The following is a 20024-nucleotide window of genomic DNA, read 5'->3' as shown; positions in this document are numbered from 1 at the left end:
TTCAAACCAACTTCTGCACTTCTTGGAGCCCGGCACGCTTCCCCTGCGAGTACCTGACTGAAGCGTTTTTCCTTGCTGCCGTCTCCTGTGCTATTCAGCAGTTATCTTCTTATCTTCTCTCACGCAGCGGGGTGTGTGCATGCCAGCATATTACAGACAACAGAGTCCGGCTTCTTTCTAATCTAGAAGCTTTATTTTACAAGGCATAAATCTACATTCCTGGAGAGACGCAAGCCATGTTGGTGGCTTCTCCCTGCTCTCCGTTCTCCGGACAAAGAAAAAGAAAGTATCACATTACAAAGTACAACAGTACACAGGGTGACGCTCTTCCTCCTGTGGGTGGGACAATCTGGTTGAGCTTGTTAACTCTAAAAGCTCCAAACCTCTACAATATATAAAATATGATCCTAAAAGTCAGGAATCTTCTAGAGCTGCATTTGATCCTGCAGACAGAAGCAGAAATTGCATGCTCTCCCTGTATGCTTAGAAGCACCTCAGGATGTTCAAGAGACCCCTTTGATCAGGGTTTCTAGAAAAAGGGATGCCATAAATCACCATGAATACCTTCCTTGTTCTCTTAGAATGGCAATGGCGCCCACCTGAGAGGTGCTGAAACTGAGTTCAGCTGAGTTCCAGCTGGGAACCCCCCCCCCCCCCGCTTTTTCACCTTGAGGGCCACAATCTCAAAAGGGCAGCCTGCTGAGAGCTGTAGGCCAATGATGGACAGAGTGAGAGGCAAAACTATACCTCTGTATACATCCCAGTCAAACAAAAAGCAAATGTTTCCACACACACAGAGTCAGGTGGGCCAGAATTTACTCACTTGAGGCCTGAGGAAATATCTGATGGCTGGACAGAGAGTTCTGGATGAGCACACTCAGGTCTTGAGCCTGAGGTTCCCCAATCCTTATTTAGTTCCTGCCCGATCATTGCAGATATGGGATATATTGTTAACATTTACTGAAAGCAATAGAAGGCAGTATATGCAAGTGATTTAATTCTTCTGTTGTATTCATTGAGCTAATGGTTTCTACCTACAAGTGGAAGCAGAAACAGAGAAGTTGTTGTGTTTCTTCCAAATCACTTCAAAATTTCTTCACGAAACACTGCTGCATTATACTTGACAAATACTTTGCCTTTTCAGAATCCAGCAAATATGAGGCTAGCTTATTTTGAGTACAAATGTTTTTTGGATGACTCAAGTTTCCAAAAGAAGGTATTTCTGAAGTGTGCAGAAAATGCTTTAGATATGCATGCAGTTGCTAAGGCAATAGGAGGGCCAGGTGTTTGCACGTAGCTGCTCATGGGCTTCAAGGCATTGTTTAAACTTAATCTTGGCCACGTTTCAAAGCTATGCAGCGCTGAGATGCAGGACCAGCATCAACAGGCAGCATAGTCAGGCACCAGTTGGGGGTCCACTGCTAATCAGAAGCCTTTGAAACAAACGCTGATGCTTCTCCTGTTTCCCAGGCATAGGAGTCCTGCCTTTCCATCCTCCTTTCCTCCTTTGACTTGCCAGAGTTGACAGGGTGGGTCTGAGTCTTTCACACAGAAGTGGTCCTTGACACAGCCCTAGTGAGGCCCCCTTGCTCTCCAGCTTCCTGCCACAGTGGGCTGCTGGTGTTTCCCAAGAGGAGAGGGGTGAGGGGAAGGGAACTCAGAACTGTGTGGAGCAGCAAGAGCATGAGATTGGCTTTGCCATGATGCACAGTGCTGAACTCCCCATGATTCACCCCTACTCTCTCCCTATCAGTGAGCACCAGTTAGAAACCAGGCTTCCTATATTTCTGCTCTAGCTTTCTGGAATTCCAATTGGCACCCAACTATATCCAAACAAATACAAAAAAATAAATAAATCTCATTGATCTCAGAATCATGAAATTTCTTAAGAGGTGTCCAGATGTATAGAGAAGAGACAAAGAGACAAACAACTTTCCAGGTTTTTTGTGTATTTTTCTTAGAGTTCTTTGGTAGGTCTCCTTCTTGACAATGGAAGTGAGACTCTCAGATCTTAAGGAGGTGGGGTGTCACATGAATACATAATATACCGGTACATAGAGTCTGAAAGCTACTGATCTGAATGTTTCACAAATTTGAGGGTGTGCTGGATAAGATATCCAAAACCATGTATTGATTTACAAACCCCAGATTTCTAAGGCTTCAGTGGAATTTTTATTGCAAACTCATCCTAGCGATAAGCTGCACAACAGTGAGGGAAGAGGGGAATGTGTTGCTGCCCAAGACCAAACAAATTCAGTATCATATTTTTCTTCAATGATATTTGTATGTGCATTGTGAATGCCTGTCATATATGATATCTCTGCCTATATGACACCCATTCACTTTAAATCTGCATTCTGGGAGGGAGCATTAGATGCGTATGACCAAAAGAACTGCTGCATTTGAACTTGCTATTCTCATAGCAAAATCAGACCAATTTAAGAGGTGGAGAATTCACTGCATGTCACTTTCTGCCAATCATCAAGTATATTTGCCCTTATTTTCTCATTCTGCCAACCCACGTTTCTAAATTGCAAGTTTATGCTTAGATTCATCTCTTTTAACATTAGCTTCCTTCAGTCCCATGGTAGCACTTTGACTTTTTTGGAACAAGAAAAGAGAAACAAGATAGTAATAGCTTGAGGCAATGTTTCACAGCCAATAGTTTAACTAGCTAGGATGTGAAGGCATTTGCCGTCTAGTAATGGTCTGTGCTGCTAATTTGGAATTAGCACAACTTTTATATAATTTCCAGATGAGTTACAATTTATCCACAGTAGCAGGTGGCAGAGTGGTGGTGCTCACCTTATCTATGGCAACTGAGTTACAGCTGGCAGCTGGTTGGCGCTGTGCATACACACCAGCAAGAGCACTGTATTGGTGCTCATGCTGTTTTTCACAGCACTGACCTTCCTGCTGCCTTGCCCTTCCAGCTCTACCTCCCAGTAAACAGCAGTGACCTATCTGCCAGGAGGTCAGTTAAGTGATGATGCCCCACAACTCTCATTCCATTCCATTCAGCACGCACAGAATCTGCATTCAGTGAGTTCCACTCAAAACAAGGCAGTGACACTGTTACCAAACAAATTTCCAATTGCAAGAGTGAATGACAGCACTTGGAACCCTGAAAGCTAACATTCAGGGCCAAGTTACACAGCTGTTGCGTGCATGGCTAGCCACTCTTTTACTAAAGTCCCTTTAGATTACCCTCTTGAGCATGGTGGCCATTTGTTGCTAGCACGAGCAAAGTAGTTGCATGAGGTGTGGTGGTGCACACAAAACTGAATGCACTGGGTTTTAACAGACTGCAAAGCCACAGATTTGGCCTTTGCATTGGCATATTTAAACTCAGAGTTGTATGTGCTCCATCACTCCCCATGCAACCACTTCAGTTCATCAAAGCCATGCCTTCCTGTCATTGAGAGCATGTAACTACCAAGCCCAGGAGGGGCAGATCTCGGGGACCAAAGCCCAGATAATTCTTCACACTGATTGCATCTTGGTGTTTGATTGTTCAGTTCACTTTAAACAAGCCTGCATAGGCATGCCAGGCTGCAGTTATGAGGAATGGTTTGTATGACAGGTTCATTGTTCTCTGTGGGCTTAATAAAAAGTGACCATCCATCCTCACAGTTACTGTTTGAACTGCCCATCCTCACCTCCTGTGGAAGCCTGTCAAACAAAAATATCACTGTGCAGGCATGGCCACAATCCATATAACATAACCATAATCATAACCCTGGGTACCATATGCTATATATCTAGAGCAGCATTCTGCTTCATATAGGCGCATAAAACTTTTATTGGGCCTCATGATTTTCCACACAGACATTACAACATTTTAGGATTTTGTTCAAGTGGGGCTGCTTTTTCTGCCCCCCCCCCCCGTTCTTTTGTAGTCATTAGCAAAACAAACACTTGTGAAAATGTGTTTGTGTGTGCACGCACGCACACGCATATGTATACATATATGTATACACACATTCTCCAGCTTTATTCTATATAAAAAATACATTCTATAAAAATATGAAGGACTCCAAAGGCCATAGGCGAAAAGAATTATTAATTTGTCATGTGATTAGACCAAGTTAAAGTCTATCACCTGGTAAGCAGCATGTGGTCTGGGTCATCCCATGATGGTGAAATGGGTTCAAATTGTGGTACATCCCTACTTTGAGATGTTGCAGCCAACCAGCTAGCACGATCAATAAACCACTTTATTCCAAGTAAAGGGACGATCAGTCAGAAAAGTTGCAACTCCCAGGTTGTGCATTAAGTTCTCTATGGGAGTGCAGGAAAGCAGGAGAATATTGTATTAGAGGAGCATACCCTATTTCTGTTGTCTTAACATTTCATAAAGGAGCTGGGCAGGCACCTGATGTGGTCATCTTTCAAAGCCAAGCCATAAATAAAGCTTGATGGGTGCACTGTAACTAACAAGTTTTCTTGACAGCAAGCAACCGAGAGAAATCCATCATAGTGAGATAAGTGCACGCACTTATTTTCACAAGGTGCAACATGAAAGGGAATCTAATAAAACTGGGCTGGCTTAAAAACAAGTCCCTGTACACCTGCATTTACAAGCCCAGTTTTAAAAAAACAAAAACAAATACCAGGAGTCCAGAAAGGAATTGTGGGAGGTGAGAGGTGTATTTTCACAACATTGTTCATATGTTTCAGTGAAAGGGATATTTAAAGGAGAGAAAGGACTGATAATTCTTTATACTGCTTTGGTACAAGGGATGCAGGTGGCGCTGTGGTCTAAACCACAGAGCCTAGGGCTTGCCGATCAGAAGGTTGGCGGTTCGAATCCCTGTGACGGGGTGAGCTCCCATTGCTTGGTCCCTGCTCCTGCCAACCTAGCAGTTCGAAAGCACGTCAAAGTGCAAGTAGATAAATAGGTACCGCTCTGTGCGCTGCTCTGATTTGCCAGAAGCGGCTTAGTCATGCTGGCCACATGACCCGGAAACTGTACACCGGCTCCCTCAGCCAGTAAAGCAAGATGAGCGCTGCAACCCCAGAGTCGTTCGCGACTGGACCTAATGGTTAGGGGTCCCTTTACCTTTATACTGCTTTGGTAGCTGTGCACAAACCATACCACCCAAATATATTTCGCTTTGAGACTTGGACTGTTTCACTCACCTTTGGCAGACTTGCTCTGTAGATGTTCAAAAACATCACATAGGTCTTGCAGAGACACAGAGTAGCTCCAGAAAGTTTTCTGCAGAAGAGTTTCGAGCACATGCCAGGAAATTTAGGTCTGCATAATTAAAGTGAATCAAAGCACTCTGTCACCCTAATGCAACAAATCCACATTTTGAATGGACTTTTTGTGATTAGGAAATTGACATGGGAAAGAATTGAGAAGTGTGGAATGAACAAATGGTTAACAGGATGATGTATAAATACCTCACAAGCAAATCAGGATGAATGCTCATTGTTGTATAACCATCCCATAAACAAATCAGAACAAATGCTCAATAGTCAAACCGCAATGTAAGCTTTGTGCAAGCAAATCAATGCAAATGCTGTATAAGCAGCTCATCTGGAGGAGCCTTTGGTACCTGTACACAAAACATGCCATCCAAATATCTTTCACTGTGTGACTTGCAGTGCCTCCAAACTGTCGCTGTTTGCAGGAAGGATTGAAGGGTAAACTAGAACTTTATATTTGTGCATGCGTCATGACGCCACAACGCATCGGATGCACTGCACATGCCCGGAATTCCGGGCATACATAGTGCATCCAAGCCAGCGTGTGAGCGGCGGGTCGGGCAGCCCCCGACCCGTCGCTCGCTTGCCGGCTCCCCGCGGGAGCAACGGATGGGATGCTGGGTGGCAGGGGAGGGGGCGGGGAGTGTCACCCCCCTCCCCTGGAACCCGGGGCGAAGCGCCCCCTACGCCTCGCCCTTCCTACGCCACTGCATTCTAGCAAAGGGATGGAAGGTTAAATCTGGGGTTCATTCCGATTTCCTTTCATATGGCTTTTCTATAATAGTCAAAAGTGTAAGCTACATAATTCACTTAACATTTGATAGCTTTGATATTAAGTGGAGAGCACTTTTGATTTAATTGATTTCAACTTTTTGTTTAAAATAGTAATGTGAGTAGCTTTGTTGCAAAATTAAAGGTATAGTTTATTTTATTCAGCATTGCAAAACATAAGCAAAATGAGCAAATACATGCAGTATTTAGCAGCTGGAAATGTAAATGTTTGAATTGAATTGTCCAGTTAAGTGTTCTACATGTGGGTGTGTGCATGCACACCACTGTGTGTGCACACACAAACAGCTCCATATTGCTTTTGCCTTTGAAAACGCTGATGAAGTTCAGAATGACTCCAACTATGCAGGTGACTGCAGTACATTAAGAAAATACATTTTCCACACTGTAGTTTCTATAGCAGTCGCAACTAAGTGAACCATTAAAAGTGATCCAGTTCACTGAACCAAATAAGAACTAAAATTAGAAAAAGTAAGCCTGAAGCTATTGGCTTAAAAAAATACTCTTGATCTTTGCTGTTGATGATTAGCCAAAAATTATTTTTAAAAAGCCTCCTCCTGTATTATTTTCTATTATTTGAAGCTTCTTACAAAGCACACAGATTTCTATGACTTTCTTCAAGGCATAATTATGAAAGGAAGTATATTTGTTTATTTCTTATGACTGATAGTCTCTCCATATTAGCAAGGAATAAATTAAGTCCATTGGTTAGTGACAATTGCCTTGCCGACACTGAAAACAACATCAGATTAATGATGGAATGTGAGCAAATGAGGTATCTCCTCCTATTATGATCACTACCAATCAAGCCTCTTCTCATCCAGCTTGAAAAGGTCCTTGTCATTCTAGGTTTGGGTAGCTGAAATATCCTCATTCTGAAAAGGAAAAAGATGGTCTTTCTTCCTCGAACCATGATTAGGGCTAGAAGAATTAGGGTATGTACAAACCCCACCCCAAGTCCTGTTTCCTTCACAGAAATGAATGTGGAAGCTCTTTAGCAGGCTTCTTCAATCTCGACCCTCCAGGTGTTTTTGGCCTACAACTCCCATGATCCCTAGCTAGCAGGCCAGTGGTCAGGGATGATGGGAATTGTAGTCGCAAATATCTGGAGGGCCGAGTTTGAGGAAGCCTGATCTTTAGTATCTTCTGAGTGCATAGGTTGGAGTACTGTATGTTTTTAATAACAACAACAATAATAATTTATTATTTGTACCCTGCCCATCTGACTGAGTTTCCCCAGCCACTCTGGATGGCTTCCAGCAATATATAAAAACATAATAAAACATTAAACATTAAAACTTCCCCAAATAGCCCTTGCATGCTTGTTACCCCCATGCGTAAAATGAGACAGATTTATGAAACAAGATGTAAAGTGGTGGTTTGAAGGAATCCGTTTGTGTGTTTGTATTAGGCGAAATGTATAGCTATGGATTGTGGCACCATTGGAGTGTTGTCTTCACTTCTATGCTACAAATTCCTTGACTCTTTTCTTTTTATGCGGATCATACATGATATGATGACATGGTGCTTTAACCAAAATAATAATAGTATCCTAGCAATAAGCAACCCTGAATTCAATTTATTTCATTATTTTACAACTATGTTTGGTCAGCATGCAGGTACCCCCCCTAGTCTAGTGCGCTAAAGACCGTCTCTGTGAATAATTTCTTCCCCCATCCGAGATAGTTTTTATATAGCCCAAATTGCAGTTTTCTTCACAAATTACACTTGAGCAAATAAGAGCACTTTTCAGTCCTTCGCCACTGGCAGACTCAAGGGTAACAAGTCTGGCCTCTTTCCAAACTAAGAGAGACCTTGATGACATTGGAGATGGAATGGGGACATTCCAGTGTTCAGGCAGGCGGGGGGGGGGGGAACATGTTACACAAAAGCCTTTTTTAAAGAAAAGGCAGAAGGCAAAAATAGATCATATATTATTTGTGCCATTTAATACATTTGAGTGATTTGATATTCTGCAGGTGTCAGGGCAGGTAAAAATGCTCCAGGTATCTTTGATCAAGAGCAACTGCAAGTGCATTTCCTGACATATATCACTCATAGTCATAAAAAAAAAATTCAGCATCTACATGAGATATTTGGTTTCAGTTAAGAAAAAAAAATTGGCTTTGAATTGATTAATGATCATTTGACTGCACTGCAAATTATGGATTTTTTTTAAAAAAAAATCAATTTGTTTGTCACAGTACGCCAATCTTTGCTCTAAAAGTGAGAGGTCTAGATTCCTAGAGAAGAGTGACGAAACGATGGAGGGAAAAATGGCTACAGAAATATATTAATATCTTCTGTAGCCTGCAAGATCCACCCCTCATGTAGTTTAGGTCAGCATAAGGGTAGAGTGAAATAAAGCACTTTCCTTGTTCCTTCTTAGTACAGGAAGTCTGCAGGCAGTCTTATATGGACTCCTGCTTCATGTGGCTTTATTATTGAGCACTTCATGGTATTCAGAGAGTACTGACAGTATCATGCTGACTCTTTCTTATCTTGGCCCTGTGTACCTGAGTAGAATTGCAGTGCTTCCATACGGTGCACAGAGCCAGCATGGGAGAAGTGCAATTACTGGACTTCATCAGAGAGCAAAGGATTAAGCACTCTTTGCCTCCCCCTGATCTGGATCAGGCACCCCTGTGCCTGCATGTTGTTTATTCTAAAATAAGAATTCATATACAGTGGTGCCTCAGGTTACAGACGCTTCAGGTTACAGACTCCGCTAACCCAGAAATACTACCTTGGGTTAAGAACTTTGCTTCAGGATGAGAACAGAAATTGTGTGGCAGCGTTGGCAGCAGCGGGAGGCCCCATTAGCTAAAGTGGTACCTCAGGTTAAGAACAGTTTCAGGTTAAGAACAGACCTCCAGAATGAATTAAGTTCTTAACCCGAGGTACCACTGTAATTAGTAATAGCATCTAGTTTTGCCCACAAAGTGTTGTGTGATAAGCTAGTGAGCCACTAACAAACACAGGTCAAAAGATCTAGCTTTGTTCCCTTAGAAGCTAATGGTCAATATTGAGAATTGCACCCCATAACAGATGAAGCAGACAATATATATCTTGCTGACACTCATGGGAGGTTTGTTGATTGTTGCTATGGATGCAGGATTTTAGACCTATGATTCTGTTTTTTATTTATTGCAATGCACTGAGAATAATGCTATATTTTCTTTCCACATAAATCTGTATGTGATTCTGCTTTGGGGCAGAATGTCACTCTGGAGAGCTGATTTAGTTAGAAGAAATGGGCACATGGGGGGGGGTATAGAAACATAGAATTGTAGAGTTGGAAGGGATCTTGAGAGTCATCTAGTCCAACCCCTTGCAATGCAGGAATTCCAACTATATCATACATGACAGTTCGCCATCTAGCCTCTGCTCAAAAACCTCCAAGGAAAGAGAGTCCACTACCTCTTGTGGGAGTCTGTTCCATTCTCAAACAGCTCTTGCTGTCACAAAGTTCTTCCTGATGTTTACTTGGGATCTTTTTTCTTGTTACTTGAATCCATTGGTTCAGATTTTAACCTCCAGAGCAGGAGAAACCAAGCTTGTGCCATCCTCCATGTGACAGCCCTTTAGCTATTTGAAGATGACTTTCGTATCTCCCCTCAGTCTCTTCTTCTCCATGCTAAACATATGCAACTTCCTCAACTATTCATCATAAGACTTGGTTTCCAGACCCTTGGTTGCCCTCCTCTGCCCATGTTTTAGCTTGTCAATATCCTTCTTAAATTGTGGTGCCCAGAACTGGACACAGTACTCCACATGCGGTCTGACCAAGGCAGAAAAGAGTGTGACTGTTTTCTTTCAAAATGTCCGAGGGATGTTTGCCCTTTCTTTCATTCTACATATAACCTCTCTGGTGGCCTGCACTCTGCAGCCTTCTGGAGTGCCCACACTAATAGGAAAGCCCAGCCAAGCATATTGTGGGGCTCCCAGAAAGTGAAGGTTGCAGAAGACCCAGAGATGGTTGTACAATGAAAGGGGACACTCACTCAATCCTAAACACCCCTCACCTCCCTCATAATTAAGGAACATTTTTTTAAAATGCTCAAACAAAATTATAAAATAAGTTCTCTAGAATCCTGAGAAAGAGACCAGGGGGGGCAGCCTTTTCCTTATCAGCAATATTCCTCTAGAACTGTGAGGGTAAATTTCAGCACAGCACAAAATATTACAGCGTCAAAATAATCCAGCTAGCACAGCATCTGGAAGTATAAGTGACAGGATGGCTAAGTGCCCTCAGTGCCTTTATTAACTCTAGGGAAGGATTTTTTTTTCCAGTCAGAAATGTGGATCCTTGAGGCTTCACATCCAACAATAAGGTGACTCAGAACAACTTCCAGGTGTTCATACATTCCTTATAAGGTGGGTGGTTTTATGGGATGGAGGGCAGGGGGAGCGGGGAATAGGAAGACATGATATGACGGCGTTGCAAATATATATTTAGAAGAGCTCACAACAAATGCCAAGTACAGCTGCACTAGAGACCAAATCACATCATGTGTCTAAAACTGGAGTTGCTTCGTAACATTTTGCTCACTTACAATTAGGCAGTAACTTGTTTGAGATGGTGCTGAATGAATGAAAAAACAGAGGAAGAGGAGTGGGATGAAATTCAGGAGGTTGTTGTTGCTTATTATGAATGTGTTCTGAAAGATGAAGGGCAGCCCACTTCTTGCTATCTCTGCCCTCAGGTCCTAATGGTCCTTTCCCCTAAAACCTAATGGAGGAAGTGAAACCCTTCTGGGTGCTGTTGGTCCCTCCCCCTTATCTGTTTGTGTTCTGCTGCCATTTCTTTGTGAAAGTCTTATCATATACTGACAGTGTCAGTTGTTGCTTTAAACCTCCTGACTCCACTTATACATATGTCTTACTGCGTGTTGATATGAAAATAGGGCCCCCTGCCTTCATTAGGACTTCTCTCAGCAGTAGCACCTGGTGATGTGGGACTGAAGGTTGTGAGAGGTAATCTGGTCAACCCTACCTCACTAGCTACCACTTTTCCCTCGTTAGTGTGCACAGCATTGTGGCTGTAGAGTTATTCTAGATACTATGCAGAATGTAGTGGTGGACAAATACCGGTAATAAAGTTCTCAACTTCAGTCTGCTGCAATGGTGGTGATATTTCTGAAACATAACACCTTCATTTGGGGAGTTTCTTTTGGCGTTTCTGTCAGGACTCACTTGTTTTCATGTTGCTCAAGAGTGTTGAAAAGTGCCTTCTAATTTCAGTGAATTTCCTGCACAAATTGTAAACACACACCAGTCCAATATTTGCTGTTCTTCTCAGCACTGTTTCTCTTCATCATATTTCCCCCCATAGTCCTCAGCCACACAGCCCGTAAATCCTAGTGGCTGTGGCGGCTGAGGTGATTTTGATAATGATGTCATGATGTTACATCTGAAGTAATGATGTCATGAACACCCTGTGGGTCATTACAGCTAATCACACTTGAGGAGACTGCCCAAGGGTAAAGCAGAATGGCACTGAGGAGAACAGATCAGTGGGGTCACCATACAGTAACAAAACAATGTGAATGTTGGGGATGTGTATGCAGGGCCGTCTTACCCATAGGGATTGGGGTGCAGGGCTCCCAGGCGCTGGGTGCTCAGGGGCGCCAGGCTGACAATCCTGCGGCAGACTCTTCTGCTCTGGGTGGCTCTGCACCACGAGTTCAGGGACGACCAAGCCAGTGAGACTCTGAGGCGGCCGGCCAGCTCCGCCCTCCTGTGTGCCTGGGACTGGGCAACCTGGGGGGGGGCGCGCCGGGTGGATCTTTGCTCCCTGGTGCCACATATGCTTAATATAACCCTGTAGGTATGTATTCTGGCCATCTGTTTGACTGGATTAAATGTAGTACTTTTCAAAGGGAATAATAGCAAAATTAAAGAACATTCAGAGCAGTTCTAGTTTATGTGACAGTTTGCAGTGCTTAGTAAACACAGAAGACAAAGGCTCACTGTGCAAGCCCACATTCTCTGTAGATGTTTTCTGTCTTCATCTCATGCAGATCTGTCATTCCTCATTACAAGATGCCATGATTTTTATTTCCCGTTTCCTTTGTCTTGTAGGTTCTTATGTAAAAGCTATTGACATCTGGAGGGCTGGTATGTCTTCTCTTTGTGTTTGCTGCCTTGCTCGATACGCAGCAGTGAATTTTGTGTCAAGGCAACATAAGGAATTTCTCAGGCTTCGGAGAAGGCAGAGGAGGCAAAACAAGGTACAAGACTCTATCCTCCATATAATCATGGTTTTCCCAAAATAATTGTTTGCACTCTTCTGATTTCCTCCCTTTAGCACGCAAGACACAAAATATATTTCTTATCTCCTCAAAAATGTTAGTCAGTGAAAGAAGCTGAGAATTTAAAACAAGAGTTTGTTGTGTTTCTATCAATGCCTGAACTGAAAACAAAAGATTTTTCATATTTGCAAAACAAGTCCAAGTATGCCTCTCTGTAGAGAAATATTCAATACTGAAAGGGCAAACCCATGATATTTTGCAAATTTCAGGCTTGCTGTGAATATTCATGTCACTTTTAATTTGAATGTCTTCCAGGCACCAGTCTTCATTTCATTTTTTTAGCATTGTTGTCTTTAGATTCTGCTTTAGCTGCTAATCCATCAACCAGTATTTGCTTTGTAGCAGCTAAAATGCCTTTATTATGTTGAAGTGGAATTTTAGAAGTAATTTCTTGCCTGGAGACCTGACAATAGCTAATCATTCAAAGTTGATTTTCTCTTGACCTCCATATGATATTTACCACCCATCTTTCTCAACAAGCAACAACACCACACATACACCATACTAATCACATTATTTCAGCTACTCTTTACATTGTTCACCTGGATGCTCTTCAATAACTGTGCCATTCTTACTTTTCTTTTTGTTTTGCTTTGTTTCGTTTCATATATCATTGCACCATTTCCATTCTTGCTGCTGCTCTCTGTTCTGACCAATCTGGGAACAGGCACAGACTGTGGCTATTGGGAATGAAAGCGTCGAGTCGGTACGGCGTATGAATGGCTTGCGGATGAAAGAGTCACCAGCACACGGGATAATGAATCAGATCTGCAATCCAAGTTTGAGGGTAAAGAGAAAGAGAGAGAGAGAGAGAGAGAGAGAGAGAGAGAGAGAGGTTGTATGAAATGATTCATAAATTGGCAACCTGCAATATTTATGGCATCGTAGTAGTAGACTTCTTATGTCATACAGAACAGTTCTGACCATATGTAGATCTTGCTATGTTTCGACTTCTTGTACTCTGTGTTTTCTGCTGCTTTCCCATACAATACTTTCATGGCAGTCCTGCTGCTTCTTTCACCATGGATTAAGCATTACATGGGTAGCTCACTTCTAGCTATTATTTTACAATGCACTTATACTGCTGAACTTTGAAGTTGTGACTCGAGCCAATCTGCAGGTGGCACTGATGCCATGAGTGCAACATTGTGTCTCGTTGTTTCAGTGTAAACAGAAACCTCAGTAGTAGTAGAACGAACAGGACTGGGCCCACACAAGGAAGGGGATTTGACTCTGTCCTCATCCTGTGACCTCATTAAGCCCCATCACCTGCTATTAGTCCCCAGAAGCAAGCCTCAATTTATGCCAATGGAGGTTTTCCTCTTAGGGACAATACTAGCTGTGGGTAGGGCGATTTTCATCAGGGATAATGGTATGGGGAGGCACGTTATCCCTGCCGGTGTGCCATGACAGACTCTCCAAAGTGTCCCTATTTTCCAGAAGCTGTTTCTATTAGAGAAGCTGTCCCGGTTTTTCTGATTTGATCCCAGAATGTCCCCTTTTTCCTTAGGACATCCCTATTTTCATTAGGATAAATGTTGGCGGGCATGGAGTTATCTGACCCACAAAGCCGTCTGAAGGCAATCCTGTATAGGGAAGGGATTTTTTTATAATGTTTATTGTTTTATTATGTTTTTATATATGTTGGAAGCTGCCCAGAGTGGCTGGGACAACCCAGTAATCTGTGAGGGGTATAAATAGTAAAATTATCATTATGGAGTGGGACGTCCCTATTTTCATCGGAGAAATGTTGGAGGGGTATGCCATGATCCCACTTGCTCCTCTCCCTTGCCATGGCTGCTAATTACACTATACAACTCAGACTGCTCACTGCAATTAGTGTCGTGCTTCGTTTGGCAAACCAGAAAGCAGGGTCACCTTGAAGAATGCTATTGTGACAAGTATCCTATCTCTCGTCAAAATGCATTTCAGAACCCAGTTGTGTGAACCGAGAACAGAAACAATCTATCTGCCACGTTTAGAACATCATGTTTAAAAAGTTGCTGTTAGTTTGCTGAGCAAACTTTAGACAATGCATGGCCTAGTTCTCAAAACGAAGGAGCTCTGTTGAATCAGAGGCCCAGCTTCTTGGAGTAGCCAAGCAGATACCTCCAGGAATCTTACAAGTAGAGTTTGAAGGCAACAGCACTCGCCCAAATGTTCTTCGCTGCCACACAGTCTTCAGTGAACAAGGAGCCCCTGAGCAAGGAAATTTCAAAAAGCCCACTTATTAAATAAACCACAAAGCCTAGGACTTGTCGATCAGAAGGTTGGCAGTTCGAATCCCTGCGACAGGGTGAGCTTGGTCCCTGCTCCTGCCAACCTAGCAGTTCGAAAGCACGTCAAAGTATAAGTAGATAAATACTCTGGCGGGGAAGGTAAATGGCGTTTCTGTGCGCTGCTCTGGTTTCACCAGAAGCGGCTTAATCATGCTGGCCACATGACCTGGAAGCTGTACGCCAGCTCCCTCGGCAATAAAGCGAGATGAGCGCCGCAACCCCAGAGTTGTCCGCGACTGGACCTAACAGTCAGGGGTCCCTTTACCTTAGCCTTTGATACTCTGATCTTCCATGACTTTCTGTAATCCCCTTTGAAAGCTATCTATGCTCATAGCCATCATTGGCACATCTTGTGACAATGATACCTATAAAATAATTGGACGTTTTGTAAAGAAGCACTTTCTCTTGTACTGTCAATTAGTTTCATCATATTCTCGTGTTATGCAATATGGGAGGGGGGAACCCTCTACCCACTGTCTCCACTCAGTTGTGCTATTGTAAATTTATAACGCTATTGCAACCTTCCACGTACAGAATCCGTTCCAATCCCTTCATCATTTTTGTTGCCCTTTTCTGCATCTTCTCCAGTTCTACAATTTCCTTCATGAGCTAGAGCAACCAAAACTGTATCTAGCATCACTGTCACATCTAGAGTATTTAATTTGCATTGAGGATTTGCATGAAGAAATGCTGTCTCATTTATGAGGACAAAATCACTTTGAAATATATATATATATTCTCCCACCTTACTACTTATACGTTTATTTAGAAGAACATTCTCAAACTTACACATAGGAAGAGAAGAAAGAATACTGTGCTGAACTGAGGGAAGCAGATTAGCTTTGAGGAAGGCCATGGTCTAGAGATAAATCACATGATTTGCAAAAGGTCCTAGATACAATTCCTCATATCTCTAGTTTCTTTAAAAAAAAAATAAAGACTTTAGAAAAAAGTTAAATCCAGGTATACCAACACTCTTACAATAAAAATGAACTTTCTTGAACTTCCCCCTACTTCTGGAATTTTTTTTTTTTAAAAAATTACATCTCTGCCAAGGCTGGTGCTAAGTAACCAGAATAATTTTGAAACTAGGGTAATTTTGCATTATAAGGAAAGTATCTGCCTTTGTGATCAAAGCAAGAAGCACTGTGCATGTTGCAAAGTCTTTATTCTGTTGTCCCTGAATAATTCAAGAAGCTATTGTCTCATGTGGGAAGTCAAGCAGGATATTTCCCAAAAGGCTGGCAACAGCAAAAGCCGACCTCTGTATTAGAGTTGAACAATGCTGATTCTGTTGTTAGCACTGATGTTACATTAATACTGGTGGGATCAAGAAAACTGGAGCTCAGGGGGAGGCATTATTGATTTGCATATTTATGCCACAATAACCTGAGCAGATGCACCTGCAGACAGAACAAGGTGCTTCAATCTACATCTACTGTACATCAATACCCAGAAATCCAGTTACTTCCTCTATATTATAAAGATGACCCTGTGATTTTGCTTCCCCTGCACCAGCAGACCAGTCTAAAAGTATCTTGCCCCCTAGAAACAGCTGTACAACTGGAATGATCTGGTGTATCTTGCTACTCTGAACATTATTAGTCATGCATCAGCCAAATATAGGGGGGAAATGGGATCCTGGATTTAGGATTCTTTGGGGGCATGACCCTTACCATATGGAAAACAGGGAGCATACTTAAAATGTGGGCCTCCAAGCCACTCTCTCTGGCCTTTGAGATTCTCCTTGGGCCATGCTATCTCTGCAGACCACACTTCTCACTGACTATTCTGTGCCCCCTTCAAATGCTTTTGCTTGGCTGGAATGCATTATTGAGCTGTGCTCATGCCTCTTGCTTGCCTAGCTGAATGAAGGAGAGAGGATGAGTGTGCAGACTAGAGTCTTGCAGGAACTTCAGTCACGTCTGTTGCTCCACATACTTTTGCTTCTGGACACACCCATTTATTTGCATCTGACCCTCCCCCCGCTTCCCCAGAAGGTCGGCCAAATAAATGCTGTTCGAGGGCTGAAAGGGGGTTCCATAGCCTCCAGAATTTCTCTTACAAGAATAAGGACGTCCTAAAGAAAAGCAGGGCATTTCGGGATCCAATCAGAAACCGGGTGGCTTCTGTAAATCCGGGACTCTCCCTGGAAAATAGGGACACTTGGAGGGTCTGAGGTTCCCTGCTGCTGATCTCAAAGCAAAAGAAAGTCAAAGGTTTTACAATAGTAGTGTGGCTCAGTGTCACATTATCATATACATGGGAAAGGATGAAAATACATTTGCATACATGTTATTTAGGAAAGAGCTTGCTAGTTCACTCTCATTTAGCTCCCCTACCCTGGACTTCTAAAGTGGTCTGCCAAGAAATTCAAGCAGTCACCACTCCTCAGAAAATCCTTGTCATTAGCAGCTGCTTCTTCCTTACACCTCTGTGCTGCATGATTCAAATCAGAAGTGGCAGGAAAGAAAGAAAAAAGGGAGATTTGTGTCTCACTCTATGATACCTGCAGCCATTTCAGGAAGTGCAGAATAGTTTCTGTGCTTTCAGAAATACGTACAGTCAGAGGGCTCATGTGTGAAACACTTTTATGTATCACAATGTGGGGGAGCGGAATCTTTTGCAACTGTGATAGCACATCTCAGGTAACTAGCTGGAGAAGCAGCAATGGTTTGCTTCTAACTTAGGAATGTTATAGTAAACGTCGGGCATCTAACATGAACAGAGTACAGAAAGAGAGAGAGAGAGAGAGAGAGGGAGAGAGGAAGAGAGAGGAGGAGAGTCTGCATACCACCAACACGCTACATTCAATGCACATTCTTCCCCTCAAAGAATTCGGGCAATGTAGTTTACCCCCTCACAGATTTGCAGTTCCCAGCCACCCTTAACAAGCTACAGTGTCAGAATTCTTTGAGAGAGAAAATGTGCATTAAACATATAGTGTGTATGCGGCCTTAGTGTTTGTGTGTGTGCTTTGAAATGTGCTTTAAAGGTATGGTGTGAACACAGCCTAGTGTTTCAGCCATATTGCTGTAGCTAAGCCGAGAGCAACATGTATTTGCAAAGCATATATTCCATAAATGTGCATGGGTTTTCCCCTATTGCTGGTTGCTTCTCTTTGCTTCAGTGCTTCTCCCAAATGTGAACTTACCTGCTGGATGGCTCAGTTGGTAAGAGCATGGTGCTGATAACACCAAGGTTGCAGGTTCAGTCCCATAAGAGACAGCTGCATATTCCTGCACTGCAGGGTGTTGGGCCAGATGATCCTCAGGGTCCCTTCCAACTCGATGATTCTATGAAAAAAAAAATTAAATCAGTGTCTTGAGATTTCTGGATGGCTCTTGCCAGACAGAGACAGATGATTGTCCCTTCTCTCGCCTCCCCCCTTCCAGCCTCCCCAACCCAATCTGATAACGGGCTGCATTATTACCACATCTCAGTCCATATCAGGAATGGAGACAACAAAAGGCTGGGGCTATTTGTAAAGGCATAGCTTTATTACTTAATTTTGACTGAAGCGAAACACTCATATCTTGTCAGTAAATATATATATATAAATAATAAAATACTCCTTTCCCAGGCTGGATTTGCCTTGAAAAATATTCGGTGCTTCTGTCCCCAGTGGAAATGTTTTATACTTCTTCAGATCCTTGCGTATAGCACTTTGTGGTAAAATGTGCCCTGTTTGTTTTATGTAACATTCCGCATCATGTGAATAATGGAAGTGCTCAAGGAAAACCCTTTTTGCTGGGCTATTTTTAGCCCTCACAATGCAAGCTCAAGCACATGGGTTTCATTGTGAGAAAGACAGCCTCAATATGAATGGCTTTATGATTCCCACTGCCTTTAGCATCTTATTTGCTTCAGGCAACCAATAGAAGTTGGTTGGTTATACTGAAGATCAACACTTCTTCAGGGCAGACCTGTTGGCGGTTGACTGTGTCACAGCGATGTCCACACCCTTTAAACACACCCACAGAGCAATCCTAACTATAGAAAGCTGGTGTAATGTACACCCATGTAAGTCATGGCAGCTTAAGTTGCTCCTGTTCCAAATTCCATTCAGGAAGAATTTGACTTACACCACCCTTTCTGCTAGCTGATTTTCACCAGACTGTTAGGTCATGTGTCCAAGCTGGAAGGGGTTTGGACACTCTCTCCCTGCCCCATCTTGCACTGGATTTAGGCAGTGCGGGTGGTTCCCCCACACAGGACGCCAAGCCACGAGGTTGCAACATTGAGAAGATCCGTAACTGGGAAGATCCAATTTGGAGCACCAAATTTTGGGCTCATTCAGGGCGACAGATTACCAAAGACTACCCCTGCTTACACCTCATAAGTTCCATGGACTTAAGCTGAACTGCAGTGAGGAACTGACACTGTCTCAGCCAGAGCTTAGCCAGGAAAGCCCAAGATCTGCAGAATCCAAACTCTCATCCCGGTGTATCAGTATAATTCAGGGACACGAGGAAAGTTCAACCCACACATGGAGGTTCAGTAAAGAAGAATGCCTCTAACTTCCACAAACCCCTGTGTGCCACATTGCATTGTCATTTCTTATAATGCTGAGTTGACTGTTATCTACTGAGAACTTTTGGGTGAAGTTTTAGATGGCAGGAGGTAGGTGCAAGGGGGTGGGTAAGATACAGACATCAGGACTGGTGGCCATTGATAGCCTTATCCAGTGTGTAGAAGAGATGTGACTTTTGACATTGAACCTGTTTGCAATAAATTAATGACCAGTTATCACAGATTTTTTTTTTAAGGGGAAATACTGTGGAAATCTTGACCAACAGGAACCCTAGGAAACTCAGGCCTAGTTCTTACTGGGGTAGTGCCACTTCAGAATGTGTGTGTGTGTGTGTGTGTGTGTGTGTGTGTGGCATAGTGACTCACATGATAGAACGTTACTCAATAAGAAAATCTCTCCAAACTAAAGGTCAATGTTTTTGGATGGAGAATTATTCACTCAAGTATGTTCTTATTTGTACTCCAGAGTGCCAATGTCCAAATAACTCACTGAGAATTCAGCCTTAAGAAAAGTAATCCAAACCAGGTAGTCTACTCAGCATATTAACTGTTGCACGATTGGACAAAGATTTATTTAAAGGGATAAGTAACAGATAATTTTGTTTTGGACACAAAATCATTACAGGAGGAAAGAGGGTGTTTCATGGGCTGTAACAGGCAGCCACAGAATGCAAAGGCAGAGTTTCGTGGTTTATTTGCATCTATCCATTTGGGATCAAATCTGTATTCCTTAGCCAAGAGTAGACTGCTAGAGAGCCTGGGAGGTGGGTTTTTTTAAAAAAAAAAATCTTTATTTCTTTTTCTTTTTAACCTTATAACTTTGTGCAAGAGGGCAAGTGATACTCATCATCAGGTAAGGAAAGGGCTGTACTTCAGTTCACTGGGGTTTGACGTA

General features: G+C 42.8%; 1 protein-coding gene across 7 annotated transcripts in view; it reads left to right on the top strand.

The window, feature by feature from the left end:
• The window catches only part of GLRA2 (glycine receptor alpha 2), a 120952-nt gene that overhangs the window by 87022 nt on the left and 13906 nt on the right, over nucleotides 1-20024 (top strand). For 2 of the 7 annotated variants that reach the window (XM_033147388.1, XM_033147389.1), the window contains exon 8: nucleotides 12089-12236. The exons of the other annotated variants lie outside the window; for them this stretch is intronic. In XM_033147388.1, the coding sequence (XP_033003279.1) occupies nucleotides 12089-12236 (148 nt within the window). The remainder of the gene's footprint in view (nucleotides 1-12088; nucleotides 12237-20024) is intronic. 7 annotated transcript variants of the gene reach the window in all.

Source organism: Lacerta agilis, chromosome 4 (assembly GCF_009819535.1).
Source record: "Lacerta agilis isolate rLacAgi1 chromosome 4, rLacAgi1.pri, whole genome shotgun sequence".
Classification (NCBI taxonomy): Eukaryota; Metazoa; Chordata; class Lepidosauria; order Squamata; family Lacertidae; genus Lacerta; species Lacerta agilis.
This window is presented reverse-complemented; position numbering and strand designations above follow the sequence as displayed.